The 15,171-nt window shown below is 37.4% G+C and overlaps 3 protein-coding genes across 3 annotated transcripts; all 3 read left to right on the forward strand.

The window, feature by feature from the left end:
* Positions 1-797: 797 nt before the first annotated feature.
* On the forward strand, positions 798-2,928 carry LOC117919856 (cationic peroxidase 1-like). The gene is made up of 4 exons (XM_034837133.1): positions 798-1,081; positions 1,619-1,810; positions 2,112-2,277; positions 2,357-2,928. Exons 1-4 carry the CDS (start codon positions 848-850, stop codon positions 2,740-2,742), a joined length of 978 nt encoding a protein of 325 aa, XP_034693024.1. The 5' UTR covers positions 798-847; the 3' UTR covers positions 2,743-2,928.
* Positions 2,929-7,215: 4,287 nt separating this feature from the next.
* On the forward strand, positions 7,216-8,656 carry LOC117919953 (cationic peroxidase 1-like). The gene is made up of 3 exons (XM_034837266.1): positions 7,216-7,451; positions 7,572-7,766; positions 7,861-8,656. The coding sequence occupies exons 1-3, from the start codon at positions 7,239-7,241 to the stop codon at positions 8,407-8,409; spliced, it is 957 nt and encodes a 318-aa protein (XP_034693157.1). The 5' UTR covers positions 7,216-7,238; the 3' UTR covers positions 8,410-8,656.
* A 952-nt stretch (positions 8,657-9,608) lies between these two features.
* Positions 9,609-14,395, forward strand: LOC117919691 (aspartate aminotransferase, mitochondrial-like). The gene is made up of 10 exons (XM_034836921.1): positions 9,609-9,896; positions 9,989-10,074; positions 10,884-11,090; positions 11,212-11,317; positions 11,392-11,496; positions 11,572-11,744; positions 12,265-12,424; positions 12,524-12,619; positions 12,724-12,818; positions 13,708-14,395. Exons 1-10 carry the CDS (start codon positions 9,714-9,716, stop codon positions 13,778-13,780), a joined length of 1,284 nt encoding a protein of 427 aa, XP_034692812.1. The 5' UTR covers positions 9,609-9,713; the 3' UTR covers positions 13,781-14,395.
* Positions 14,396-15,171: the final 776 nt, after the last annotated feature.

Genomic DNA, 15,171 nt, shown 5'->3' on the forward strand with positions numbered 1-15,171 from the left:
CATAGATTATTATTTGAGGGAAAGCAAGTCTACTACCACGCGTTTCTAAGTCAAAAAAAGAATAATTGAATATGGTGGTGTGAAAGGCCGAAATTTTGTGGTGATGTTGATCTCAATCTGCAGAACCCAATGAATTCTGGGACGGTGGAAATAATTTTGTGAATTTTGACAGTAAAATGTAGACACGTTACAAAGATTGTGAATCATCTTACGAGAAAACTCAAGAGAGAAAGGAATTTTTCATTACTCAAAAATGAATGATTACCGCAAGGTATAAATACCCTTCTTAGTTAGCTAACTGACTCTGTTTTATATTAACAAAAACAACAACTAATTCTGTTTTATTCTAACTAAGCTATACACATGGACAACTACCATTAACCACTACTCCTAACACATCTAAACCATTTATATAATAGACTTACTAAAAAGAATTAATACCTTAAATCCAGCTAATAATGAAGTATGAATTGAGGTAGGCAGGAATTTCCACGAGAGATGATGATGAGTACCAACCAAGATCCTTGGATGGGTGGAGAACATGGGACCACTAGGTGGTGCATCTTTCAATTTCTATCCTTGGATGGGTGGAGAACATAGGACCACTAGGTGGTGCATCTTTCAATTTCTGATGGGGAACAGCAGATTGATCTTCCAGTAAAAGTTTTCTATTTTTTCTTACACATTTTTTTTTTTTGGGTATTGTTGACTTATAACGTGAGGAACAGTCCGAGAAAGAGCTGTTGTGGTGTATAAATAGAGAAGATATCTTAGGGCTTTTCACCAATCAGCGAGCACGACGCATTCTTCTTTTCCCCCTTATTCTTCTTCTATTTCCTCATTGATCATGGCTTCTCACCATTCTTCTTCATCAGTTTTCACTACCTTCAAGCTCTGCTTTTGCCTCTTACTCCTATCCTTCATTGGCATGGCCTCGGCTCAATTAACCACAAATTTTTATGCCAAAACATGCCCGAATGCCCTTTCAATAATCAAATCTGCAGTGAACTCTGCAGTGAAGAGTGAAGCTCGCATGGGGGCGTCCCTGCTCCGTCTTCATTTCCATGACTGCTTTGTTAATGCAAGTCACCACTTACTCATATATCTCAATTTTCATGAGCCTTTAATCTTAACCATTTTATGATATTCTGCATGGTTTTATACTTTCACCTCATGCTTGTGTACGTCTCTGAATGTTTATAAATGCGTTTAATTTGATTTAATGTCACAGACACCTGAATAAGCAGTCCGAGATCAAGGTGCAAGATGGATTTTTCTTTTTTCTTTTTCTTTTTCTTTTATTATGTAGATATGTTCTCATTTAAACCTAACTAATTGATTGTCGTGATTTTAAAATGCATCTACATAGTTAAGAGAAATCTATCATGCATGTATACGAGGCCAAAAACCTCTCTTCCTTATGTATATGCACTTAGATTTACGTATTTACTTGCACCCTCTTTTTGGAGTAGAAGCCACGGCATTTTCTCACTTAGAACCCTTCAAAGCAGTAGATGTTGCCAAAGTCTTGGCATTGATTGTTGTACATGTCGTGGTCATCCGTTCACCTTACTTGGAAGAAAATTAACATTTATTGTTTTAACTTTTTGTAAAACAGGGGTGTGATGCATCGATCCTGCTGGATGACACATCCAACTTCACGGGTGAGAAGACGGCAGGCCCAAATGCAAATTCGGTAAGAGGATATGAGGTGGTGGACACCATTAAATCTCAATTGGAGGCTTCCTGCCCTGGGGTGGTTTCTTGTGCTGACATCTTAGCCGTTGCTGCTCGGGACTCCGTTGTGGCGGTAAGCTGACTACCATAATATTAATTATTCATCTATTCCCCAGCCATTGTGGAGAAAAATATGAATTGAAATCCTATTCTGTTGATAACTCTTTCAAGGCAGTGGCAGGCATTAATAATGGGCTCCAAGTTGGCCTTGGTTGAGTCCTATAAAGCCCAACAGCAAAAAAATAAAGTTGGGCTTTTGCCAGAAAGGGTTATTAAGAGGACATGGCAATTGTGTAAACAAAAAATGATCTGTCGGATACAGATCCTGTTATGGCATATGGTGAATTCAATGATAAAATTTGGATTTGTTTCAGTTGAGGGGACCTAGCTGGATGGTTAGATTAGGCAGAAGAGACTCGACGACAGCGAGCTTAAGTGCAGCTAATAGTAACATTCCTGCCCCCACTTTGAACCTTAGTGGCCTCATCTCTGCCTTCTCAAACAAAGGTTTCAATGCCAGGGAAATGGTGGCTCTGTCAGGTATTATGAGAATAATCAAACCGCTATATGCCAATGACCAAATTAACTAACATCATAATCCTTGATTTATCTTCCTCAGGGTCTCATACAATAGGGCAAGCAAGGTGCACAACCTTCCGGACTAGGATCTATAATGAAGCCAACATAGATGCCTCATTCAAGACGTCTCTGCAAGCCAACTGTCCAAGCTCTGGGGGTGACAACACCCTCTCTCCACTTGACACCCAAACTCCTACAACTTTTGATAATGCCTACTACACCAATTTGGTGAACAAGAAGGGCCTTCTCCACTCGGACCAACAGCTCTTCAATGGGGGTTCCACGGACGCTGTGGTTAACACATACAGCACCAGGTCGACTACTTTCTTCACAGACTTTGCAAATGCCATGGTGAAGATGGGAAACCTCAGCCCACTTACTGGAACCAGTGGCCAAATCAGGACCAACTGCAGGAAAACCAACTGATTCTACCTATGCACCATATGTAGGCCTTTCCTAGTAGTGTTCATTTTGTCTTTTCTTTTTTGACAAAACAACTATGTTTTGTATGGTTTTCTTGTGATTTGATTTTGTAATTTCAGCTAAATTGATTTAAAAAGAATGTCATGGAATATTACCACATAAAATATAGTTGCTTCCTGGTTTCCAAAATTAAGGTACGTAGTTGGGAAAGATGTCATTTTCTCCTTGTTCATATTCCCTAAACAGCCTAAGAACTCAATGAGAAGATCATCAATACCCGCAGTTATAATGATCAATGTTAGGAAAATGATGGTGAAAATTGCTTAGAAACATTAAGGCTATGTTTGGTTCTCGGAAAGTACAAAGGAAAGAAAAAAAATGGTAAGGAAAATAATTTTCTCATATTTGGTTGTCTTATGAAAAATATCAAAGAAAATAAAATATAATTAAAACTAATTAAAAACTTATGTATTTTTAAATTATTTAATCTTTATATTGATGAGTTAAAATAAATAAAATTAGTTTGAAGTAACAAAAAAAATAATTTATCAACTTTTAATCTATTTTTTTATTTTCTTTCGCTTTTTCTTTCCTTCTACTTTTCCTTTGTATTTTCTTTCCTTCGCATTTTCCCTCAAATTTTCCAGGAACCAAACATAGCCTAAGAATTAACACAGATGGGTGAAAATATCATTATGGAATGATACCTAGAGCATAGTTTAGTTAGAGCATCTTCAAATGAAGATGATTTGGAGGGGCTCAAATTCAACCCACCTGAGAACGGGAAACAGCTGTAGCTTTTCAAACCCCTTTCTCAATCATTACAATAACTTCATTAATTTATTATTTTCTATAATATAAAAAACACTTATACACTACGCCTTTCCTATATTTTAGAAGTAAAAATCTAAAATTACTTTTCAAAGTTCCTTGCAGGTGAAACTTGAAAATTCTGGAGGATGGCCAGAGCACTTACTATAGCTAATATGTTCTCTTGTGTTTGACCCATGGACCTATTCAGTGATCTAAATAGCTTCCTCGGACCCACCTTCAGAGGCCCTATTCAGTGATTAAGAATTCAATTGATGAGTTGATTCAGAAGACAAGGCATGAAACATTTCCTCACGGCCCTTACATCAAGTTTCATGGATTTTTATCGGTATAAAATTCCTAATTTAAATAAAGTTGCAATTATTGACGAAGGATGTTTCTGGGAATATTGTTCTTATCACAAGATTACTGCTTACAATCTTGCAACTAAGTTTTGCTTACGACTTCTTTCGAACTCCAATTTTTCTATCAAAACAAACAGAGCTTCAACCAACATGCTCAAATCAAAGCAATTAATGTTAGGGAAGAGTAATATAAAGTCAAGTTGTAGAATGACTAAGTCAAGTTGTAGAATGACTGAGTCAGTATATGGTTAGCTGAAGTTTAGAAGGGCGGAGATGATTTAGTCAATGCAGGCGTTGGAGCATTGGGTAGATTATTTAACAGAAAAACGGCTGAAATTGTCAAATTGACAGTTCCAACCACTAGAAACAACTGGACATTATATCCTTTTATATCTATGACAGCTTCATTAAGACCTGACTAAGTTAGCTGCAAATTTCGACCTAGGCAGTCTGAAACATTCCCCATATTGCTTAATTTGCCCATTCGTCTAAGCTTCCTTGTCAACTTCCTGGAATTCTCCTGTTATAAAAACTTCAAGATATACAATTACGAAGGGGCTACATGTATTATGCATGTTGATATGTGTTGAGGCGTAACAATGTCGTTCTTAGGTCCACGAACGGATGACCCAAATTATGATTCTTAGAACAGACTCGTGAGGTGTTATCTTGAATGCCATCAAGGTTTGATCTATATATGCTAGACACCAATTCACTTTAAGAAAAGATGATCAGGATCCGATCCCATATCAGACAGGTAGCGTAACGTTGGGGGGTTGTGGGTACGTGAAAGAGTACTGCTCGTACAAGTTGAGCAGAAGTAATATAATAACGAAATGGAAGGATGCTATAGATGTTGTAATCCAATCACGGCAGAGAGAACTATCATAGCTCATTTCTATTGCTATTCTTCTTGAATGAAAGAGACAATTAGTGGAAGAGGTCTAAATGGCGCTAAGGCAACAATAACGTGTTAATGGTTATTTGTCCCTTTTTGTTTTGCTTTTTCCTAATCCGATTATTTGTCAAAACTCGTGACCAGTTCTAAGCGCGTCATCACATTTGATAATCTTGGCAGATCACTTGCCCCGAAAAGTAAAGATTGGGCGGTCGATTATTTTGAGAGAAATGCGATGTTATAAAGAATATGTCTTATTATGTTAATCGAGTATCATAATCGCCCCCATCATTTGCTGCATATAATAACATTTTTCAAGTGAACTGTGGACAACTTTGTCAAAGTGTACATATCCAAACAACCCACCTATAAAATTTTAACTTCATATTGGTTGGTTTAAATTGATTAATCAATCTTGGCTAACGACTTAAGAGTTCAATCTCCCACATCAGTTGATTAAGAACGTTGGTGGGGCTTTATATGTGAGACTACCTATATCCCTCGTTAACTCAAACTTTTGAGAGTGTATAATGACCTACATCAGCTTATAAGAATTGAAGTAATAAATTCATCCACCTAGGAGAGCCACTATTAGCTGGTTTTTTCTTACTGAAGGTTCTAAGTTAAGGTGTGGGAAGAGTAAAAAAATTGTGCAAATGCCTAATTTCCTTTTATCAAGATATAACTAAGTTTTAGGAAATTATGTTTTGCAAATAACATAGCAATGAACCAAAGCTTGGCTTCTTTCAATTAAGAAACCAGGCCAGCTGGGACTCAAAAGCTTGGACTTGGGCTACTCAATGAAGTTGCTAAAAGTCATGTTCAAACACTTCAGCACGAAGCTTGCACATGCATGTGCTCATATATAATTTTTTATTTTTTTTTTGGCCTTGATTCTCCCATTTTAAATAAGGGATAGAGCAATAATAGGTGCAGAAATCTTCAACCTAGAAAAGTCAAAGATGGGATCATATCCCCCTCACCATCCTCCTTGTTTTCTTGGCGGGATATAAGGTTATTTGATTGGAATAGTTCTTAAGATTAATTCAAAGTATGAGAGGTATATTTCACCTAGTATTAGGACCTTTCTTCTTCAAACCATTAATGTTACCAAGTCCTAGATCTTCATAAGTAAAAAGAGAAAAATGAAGACAAAAAAAAGGCTCTCATAGTGTTGACAAGTATGCTAAATGTTTTAAGCAACTAGGACTTGGTGTAGCTGGAAATGTGGGATTATATTCCTCCATGCATACAAATAATTATGGTTGACATTAGTTCATCGCAGATGTGCTCACATATGAGATATGTATGATATGCGTCATTGTAAACAATAATGGCAGAGCTGGCCCAAGACATGATATATATTTGCATAATTCATTGGTAGATAAATTTGTTGACGCTCTGTATATGGATAAGGTACTATTAATCACGATAATAATAACAAGGATGAAAAAATTTCAAGTAATGCAATCATATTGCTAATTTTTCAATCTTGGATCTATTTTGTTCTTGGAATTAGGTAAGAGCAGTTGAAACCTAACCTGCTCTTGTCTATGGACTACATGAAGATAAGGACAGTGATTTAAAAGCTTTTATTGGCATTCATTGACTTGTGTGGACTAGCTATAAACCGCCAAAGTGGACGATTAGCTGACATGATCTTCCAATCAAGTTTATGTTGATATCAGGGTTACGTACATAGCAATCAAGACAGTATCATTTTTTTTCTTATTCGTAAGTCTGAGCCGGGTTTCATTGAAACACATCAACATGTGAATCAGACATATATGGTTAGTTTATCCACTTCAAACCCAATGATATTAGTATCACTATTACAATATTCAACAATTACATTTCTCTCACAAGCTTTTTTTATTAAAAAAAAAAGAAGAAGAAAAGAAAAGTTGTAACTAGAGAAGCCTGATATTGGTTTTAAATCTGCCCAACTTCCAAGTTTAGTTACTGACATGGAAGGTTTTAGAGGTCAAGTTGAGGTTGCCTAACCCAATCCCACCAACTAAAGGCTAGAGGACTGAGGGTTTAGCGGCCGAGTGAAGGTTGGGATTCACCTAAGTTATAGGCTTACAGCGTAGTTGAATAGTCTTGGGTTAAATTTAGAAAGGCTTTTATGAAAATTAGGAAAGGAAAATAAATAGTTATAAGATATTAATGTGATTAGGGTATGAGTTAGGCGCCTGCTGTAACACATGACCCAATCAAACAGTGTAAATTGCAGTCCCGTACGTTTCCTTAATTCCATGGAGATTTCCTTGACCTTTGAGATCATAAAATTATTATAACAGCTGCCTTGTTGGCTAAGTCCAAAGAGTAGCACGCCCCAACTCTCATGTTCTCAACACTATAAATACACCTTAGGATGAAGCCCAAAGCACCACAGTTGATACATACAAATTAGAATATTAAAGATGGTTTCACGCAGCCTCTTGTGTCTCTATGCCTTTGTGCTGTTTAGTCTTGCCACCGCAGATTTCTCTGCAGCCTTGTCTCCTTATTTTTATAACAAAGTGTGTCCCAAAGCTTTGCCAACCATCAAACGAGTGATTGAGGCCGCAGTGCAGAAGGAGAAGCGCATGGGTGCTTCTTTGCTTCGTCTCCACTTCCATGACTGTTTTGTTAATGTATGAACCCTGCTTAATCTTTATTTTCTTTTTTTTTTTCCTCCCCCTAATTCTGACATTATATGTACTCTTGAATGCTTAAATTATTTTTCTGAACTTGAAGTTTTTCATTCATGGCAGGGTTGTGATGCTTCAATTCTCCTAGACGCTACATCCACGATTGACAGTGAAAAGAATGCGGGCGCTAATGCAAATTCTGCAAGAGGATTCAATGTCGTCGACGACATCAAGTCTGAGGTTGACAAAGTCTGCGGACGCCCAGTGGTGTCCTGTGCAGACATCTTGGCTGTTGCAGCACGGGACTCTGTGGTTGCGGTGGGTACTACATATAGTTAATATTTGTCATTGAAATTAACCAAGGCTTTCCATTATCGTAACTCATGGAGTTCTCTGTATCATGAAACCACAGCTTGGAGGACCATCATGGACTGTACAACTGGGAAGGAGAGACTCGACAACAGCGAGCAGGACAGACGCCAACAACAACATTCCCTCGCCATTCATGGACCTCCCCGCACTCATCACCAGGTTCAGCAACCAAGGCCTGGACACTAAAGACCTAGTTGCACTCTCAGGTGGCCACGTCATAGGATTTTCCCAGTGTAATTTCTTCAAGAACCGCATCTACAATGAGTCCAACATCGATCCCGCCTTCGCTCGTGCCCGCCAATCCACATGCCCTCCCAACGGCGGTGACACCAAACTGGCTCCCCTGGACCCGACCGCAGCGCGCTTCGACACCGGATACTTCACCAACTTGGTGAAGAGGAGGGGACTGCTCCACTCGGATCAGGCACTCTTCAATGGTGGCTCAACCGATACACTGGTGAAGACATACAGTAGAAACTTTGGAGCATTTTCAGCTGATTTCGCCAAGTCCATGGTGAAGATGGGAAACATAAAGCCATTGACAGGGAAGAAGGGCCAGATTCGTGTGAACTGCAGGAAGGTGAACTAGTTAATGTGATGGATTGGAGTTTGATTAACATGTTCTTTTGTTGGTTTGTTTCATTGCAAATAAAAATGTGTAAGTCAAAGGACTATGTTGGAATTTGCTATGCCCTTTGCTCATCGAGGGTTTCATCGTTTTACTTGGTTCAGTTGTTTGGGATGAGAGAATTCTTCAAGTCAATGTAATAAATTTATATGTGGAACTGTTCTACAGACCATACTATACAAGTGATTTTTTTTTCCTTTAATATATATATATATATATATATATTTGCCTTCATGTGGAATTTCTAGTTCCCCACCACACTTTTTGAGCTGTTCTACTACGAGACAAATAAAAAATACAGTCTTTAACGTTTCTAAATAAAATATCTAAGATTTTATTCATAAATTAATCTTTATGATAACCACCGCTGACACTTCCTTTAGAAGCATTATTAGATCCAAATGTGAAACCAGGGTCCTCATCTTGGAATATTGCTCAAAGTTGAAATATTTCAATTCCAAAACAATACTTACTCATAAAAAAAATGTTCAATCTTACGGATAAATACCACCATTCATAAACATTTGTCTTTTATTTATTATTAATTATTATAAAATTATTCCGTTAATTGATATTATTTCTAACATTTCTAATATTAAAATAATAATAAAATATAAATATTAAAAAAATTAAAAACACTTTCTAAAATCATTATACATAAATCCTAAAATAATTTTTAAAACCTTTACTGTTTTGAAATTATTCTTTAATATATATATATATATATATATATATATATATATATATATATATAATTATTAAAATATGATAAGTCTTCTTTCATTAACCTTGGAAGACGAGTTTTATATAAAATATAGTTTTAAAAATATTTTTTGTAGAGGGTTATTTTTAAAAAATGGAAAAAAAAATAGACGACCGTCCTTGTGCAGAAAGCCTCCCTTGTCGGTGCGCTGACAAGTGTAATCTATGCAGCAGCTTGGAGTTGGGCTTCAGCCCAATTGTTTAGGTGTGTCCTTGGGCTGTTATGAAATTGGGCCTTAAAAACAACAAAACCTCTTGGGCCAGTCTCATGGGGCTTGGGTCACTTGACAAACTGTAGAAAAGTTCATCGTAGAGGAGCAGAAACTCTATACCAATGTGCTCCCAAAAGGCAACAAAGACCAGCGGAGCCCACAGGAAATTGAGACAACCAGCAAAAACCATGGAAGAGCATAGTTTTCTAAGCTCCACCTTCTTCAAGAACAACTCTCCGAACTCGATTCAGCAGCTTTCCACAGGGTCTGACATTGAGACTGTAAAAACAAATGCAAAGGAGGAGGATGATGATCAAGTGGGCACATGATACTGTGAGAAGAAGATTCATGTCAACCTCAGCCGCTGCCATTGATTGGTGGAATCATGTGGGTCACGCCCCTAAGGACCCCATCATGAGTGTTACTGAGGCTTTTCTTTCTGATACCAGCCCCAACAAGATCAATCTTGGAGTGGTAGGTGTTTTGTTCAGTCTTTGGTTGCTTCTAGTGCTGTTGCACCAGCTCTGATTAGAATATACTGTTACTATGGCTCTTTTATGATTTAGGGGGCTTACAGGGATGATGATGGAAGACCTGTGGTTCTTCAGTGCGTTAGAGATGGGGAGGTAAAGATTGCGGGCACCGAGTTCCTGTGAGTTTGTGTCTTTTTCCTTTTTCTTCTTTCTGGGTATGATGGTTTTAGTTGTTTATGATTGAGATTTATCAATTAATTTTCTTTATTTCTTTTTGCAATGAATGAGAAAGCCCATTTGTTATTGGAAGAGTCTAGGGTTGTTCCATGATTTTAGAATGGTTGATTTGATGAACTTGTCGTGTTTGCTTGAGGTTGATAGGTTTGGCTGATCACTCTGCTTACCGTTCAAATGTTGGTGGCATTTTGTTGTTGTTTCTAAACTATTTTGTTTGTTTCCATGTTCCCTCATCAATTAAAACCATACTTGAAAGAATGAACCCTTAAAACACTGAAAAATTGGCGATGCCCCTTTTGCGCAAAATGCTAGATGTTACGAGAAATTTTTCCCAATTATCATGAAGTTGAGAGTTGTGATAACGCAAGATTGGATTATGATTGTGTTTAATAGCAATCAAATATAATATTATACTGACTATGTGGTTCATCTGGCAATTGGGTACTTGGGGAATAAAACAATAGCAGGATCTATTTTAATGAGTTAAAGTTAATAAATATTGTGTATAGGTGCCCTTGTTATTAGCACTGCCATCATCGATTCCAGAGAAGCACAATGGCATTAGTATCTTCTGACTTATATTTGTATATCCATTATTATGGCATGGTGTACATGCTCTATTTATTGGCATATCTAATAATTGACTAGATATAGTTTCTTGTTCTTAAATATGAATCCATACTTTCTCCCAATTCCACTGCCACTTTCATTGCCATACCTTTTCTAGTCTAATTTTTGGAGCCATTGGCAGGGAGTCAGTTTCAGCTTCAGTTAGTTCAAAACTAGTCGAGGAGAGTGTCAAGTTGATTTATGGAAAGGATGCAGATTTCATAAAAGAAGGAAGATTTGCGGGGGTCCAAGCTCTCTCTGGCACTGGTGCTTGCCGTCTCTTTGCTGAGTTTCAGAGGCGTTTCTATCCTCAATCAAAAATATATTTACCCATTCCAACTTGGTCCAAGTAAAGCCTGTGCTGTATCCTCTCAATTCCTGCTCATTTTTAAGACTCCTAGCCTCCCCTGATCAATTATATTGTTGAAATCTTATGTGATTTTCTATAATTGGAATTTCTTGTTGCACAGCCACCATAACATCTGGAGAGATGCCCAAGTTCCAGGGAGAACCTTCCATTACTACCATCCTGACTCTAAGGGATTACACTTTGCTGCACTTATGGACGATATCAAGGTATAAGAATCTTCAAATGGATAGGATATTCACCAATTTGTAAGAAACTGATTACATCAGGCATTTTTTTCCAGAATGCTCCAGATCATTCCTTTTTCTTGCTCCATCCTTGTGCTCACAACCCAACAGGGGTTGACCCAACTGAGGAACAATGGAGAGAGATCTCAAATCTTTTCAAGGTAAATAACAACAAGTCTTCTAAAGCATTTCCTTGATCTCTAAATTACCGATAGGTGCTAATTAATCATTTTCAGGTAAAAAATCATTTTCCCTTCTTTGACATGGCTTATCAAGGTTTTGCTAGTGGGGACCTTGACAAGGATGCCAAGGCTATCCGGATATTTCTTGAAGATGGACATTTAATAGGCTGTGCTCAGTCCTTTGCTAAAAATATGGGATTATATGGGCACAGAGTGGGCTGTCTCAGGTATAGACCACTAATCCACAGTTTTTTGTGAATGATTATATGTGTTTATCCACCTTAAAGTTTTGCGAGTTTAAAAATCAATAGAATGTTGGCTTTGATCCTTGAAAGCAACCCTCTGTCAGGGCAGTAACACCCTTCACATGGACCAAAGAGCATTGAACCACTAGTTTTTCCAACTACTTACATCCTCAAGCTATGGGTTTCAGATATTTTTTAGTATGAGAGGCCAAAATGTCAGCAGAACTTCAATTATTGTCACTAAGTCATCTATCTAACATTTTTAAAATTGAGGCACACAACTCAGAGGGATTGTTATTACACATGTTTTGAAAAACTAAACTTCTTCAAAACTATAATCAAATCTATTCCAATGCTCATTGATGATCAAAGAGTAGGGCGGGAGGATGGTTTGATGATGTTCCACATGCTTTATTGTTCCATCACACAACCATCTCAATCTGTAGTCAGATTTAGCTTCTTTAAGTTTTTTCTCTTTTGCATCCTAATTTAATTTCTGCAGTGTTCTTTGTGTGGATGCAAAGCAAGCAGTTGCAATTAAAAGCCAACTACAGCATATTACTAGGGCAATGTACAGCAGCCCTCCTGTCCATGGCATATTACTGGTTTCAACAATCTTGAGTGACCCACATCTAAAGGAGCTTTGGAAAAAAGAGCTGAAGGTGGTAACTTTTACTTGTTTTTTTTTTTTTTCCTATCATTTTCTATCCAAGATGGACTAGAAGATTCTGATTTGCCTTTAACCATACCCACTTTTTAAGGTAATGGCAAACCGCATTCATAGGATGCGGTCCACTCTACATGAAAGTCTCAAGAAGCTGGGTTCTCCCCTAAACTGGGATCACATGACTAACCAGGTTTAGAATTTAATTATCCAAATTTTATGGTCTCAAAGCATGCCTGAAAAAGATTTGACTAGTTGGATGGCAATGATCTAATGATGAAATCTACAAAAGTGCAGGTTGGGATGTTTTGCTTCTCTGGCTTATCCCCTGATCAGGTTAATAGACTGGTGAAGGAATTCCATATATACATGACTTATGATGGTCGCATAAGGTGATTAATCAAGCTCATATAAATGGTTATATCTTGTTTGAATTACCTTTTTGACACACCAATTTTTCTACTAGTTCTTTCTGCAAAGATCTTGTGTGAGCTGGTAGTCATTTAACCAATGAATATTTTCAGTTCATAGCTGAATATGTTGGGATCTTGTTTTGAATGTGTCTGGTGTTTCTAAAAGGTAAAGGAAATTTGGAGAATCTTTTCAGTCATATCCATTGTGAATTTGTAATATCTCACATTGACCAAGGGAAGAAGTTATGTAAATTATATATAGGTAGTGAGCTTCTCTTAATTAGGTAAATGCATTTAAACTCATGAGGGTGCATTAAGCCCAAAGTAAATGATATATGCACAGGAAAAGTAGTTGTTACAAATAGTATCAAAACCGATCCCCAACCCTAATAATGTGGGATTCTATTTGTGTAGCCCCTTAAGGGATTCTATTAATGTTGTATGTGATATTCCATATTTCTTGTGCCTACTGGGGGGTGATTGTGATATCTCACATCGGTACTTCTCTTAATTACGTAGATGTAATTTGAAGCCATGAGGACCTATTAGGCCCAAAAGAAGAGAGTGGATTGGTACATCCATCATTATCCCAAGAGATAAATAATACCATTTATTATGGTACTGGTAGCAATATGACAACATCTAGCCTGTTTTGGTTTGCTGAGTTCCACTTAAATGCTTATGCATTATTTCTGCATCCAATATGGCATTTAAGGCACTGAATTGATTATTTAACTTGATTTGTTTGGAAAGGTTGGTTATGATGTAACTTTTCAACAAAAGCATATTGTCTTATTCCCCTGGTTTTAATTATTGAATTAAATGGCTGTGAGACTGAATAACGTTTTATAAAATGTATCATTGGCAGTATGGCAGGTGTGACTACAAGCAATGTGAGTTACTTGGCAAATGCAATACATGAAGTTACTAAATTTGGCTGAGAAGCGTACGTGTATTCTTTGAAAATGAGGAACTTCACTTGCAGTCGATACCTTTTTGGAAGTGATATTGTATGGTGTACAAACATTTGAAAATGAGGAATACGAGGATAAAAATTGTGGCCCTTCTATTTTGAACTGTGGAAACTATGGAGTTAGAACAAGTCTGACTTCCCTCCAAATGCACAATTCCAATGTATTCTCTAAGCTTTGAAAGTTATTGTTTTATGAATAGGGATGTGAACAGGGCCGGTCAAGGAGGGCTTCCCGCCGTTTATGTCTATGAATTTATTTCTCATCCCTGTCTCATTTCTTGGCTCAGACTAGGTGGGATGGGGATGGTGAATCCTTGTTAAGGGATGAATTCGACCAATCGAGGAGGGCTTCCATATATATATATATAAAATAAGGGTGGGGATGGAGACAGATTCCGCCTCCTCCCTGTTTTAGGTTTTATGAAGTTTTTTCAACCTCAATCCTGATTATGCTCTTTGTCCTCGTCCCATTAGGGACAGATCCCATGGGACCTGATGCAATGAATTTTTTTGTCCTCAATGACTTGTATGGTTCTGTAATTTTTCCTTGAATGAAAACAATTAGACAAGTACTTGTCTTTGATGGTGCATTGTGTTTCCCAATTTCATATTCATTATTGAAATTTTCGTCCCAAATATTATTCCTGATATTTTAGGTTCCGTTAAATCCCCGCTCATAAACCTTCCACATGGTTTGCCTGGCTCCTTGAAACCCATAAAGATAAGGAAATACTAGAGGGAACTAGAATAACTTTTTCATGGACCACTTTCTTTTGATCACCTTCAAAAGTGAACTTTTTTATTGAAGTGGACACGCTCCCGCAAAGACCACCAAACGACAGACAAATTACAAAGAAAAAATGCAATCTTGAATGAGCATATCGGTGGTTTTGTATCCTTTTCATTCTTGGCTTTCTGGTCAGGATTCTCCAGCTTTTCTTTCATTAATTTAAAGTAAAGAATGAGATGCTGTGGATTTGTAGCACATCTCAAGTAGGTGGGTGAGCCAGCCCATAGAGATGTGATGGGGCACATGCCCTCTGTGACCTCCTTCCCTACTACAACACTTGCTGCCCTTTTCATCATTTCATTCTACCAAAAAAGGTTGATCCACTCTTAACCTGATGATAAAAATCACAACATTTCAGACTGACCATCTATTTTCATTGATGGGTTATTTTTGGTTTAGGGACGAACCCATTTTGTTTGGTTTTGTTTTAGATTGTTTGGCGTATCATTTTATGCGTGAAAAATGGGCTGTGGTGAGTGGGTCGCCCTTCAAAAGCTGTCATATGGAAGGATTTGTCTCTGCTCGGTATTGAAGTAAATGGACGGAGATGGACAAGGACTGAACATTCA

The sequence above is a fragment of the Vitis riparia genome, chromosome 8 (assembly GCF_004353265.1).
Source record: "Vitis riparia cultivar Riparia Gloire de Montpellier isolate 1030 chromosome 8, EGFV_Vit.rip_1.0, whole genome shotgun sequence".
Classification (NCBI taxonomy): domain Eukaryota; kingdom Viridiplantae; phylum Streptophyta; class Magnoliopsida; order Vitales; family Vitaceae; genus Vitis; species Vitis riparia.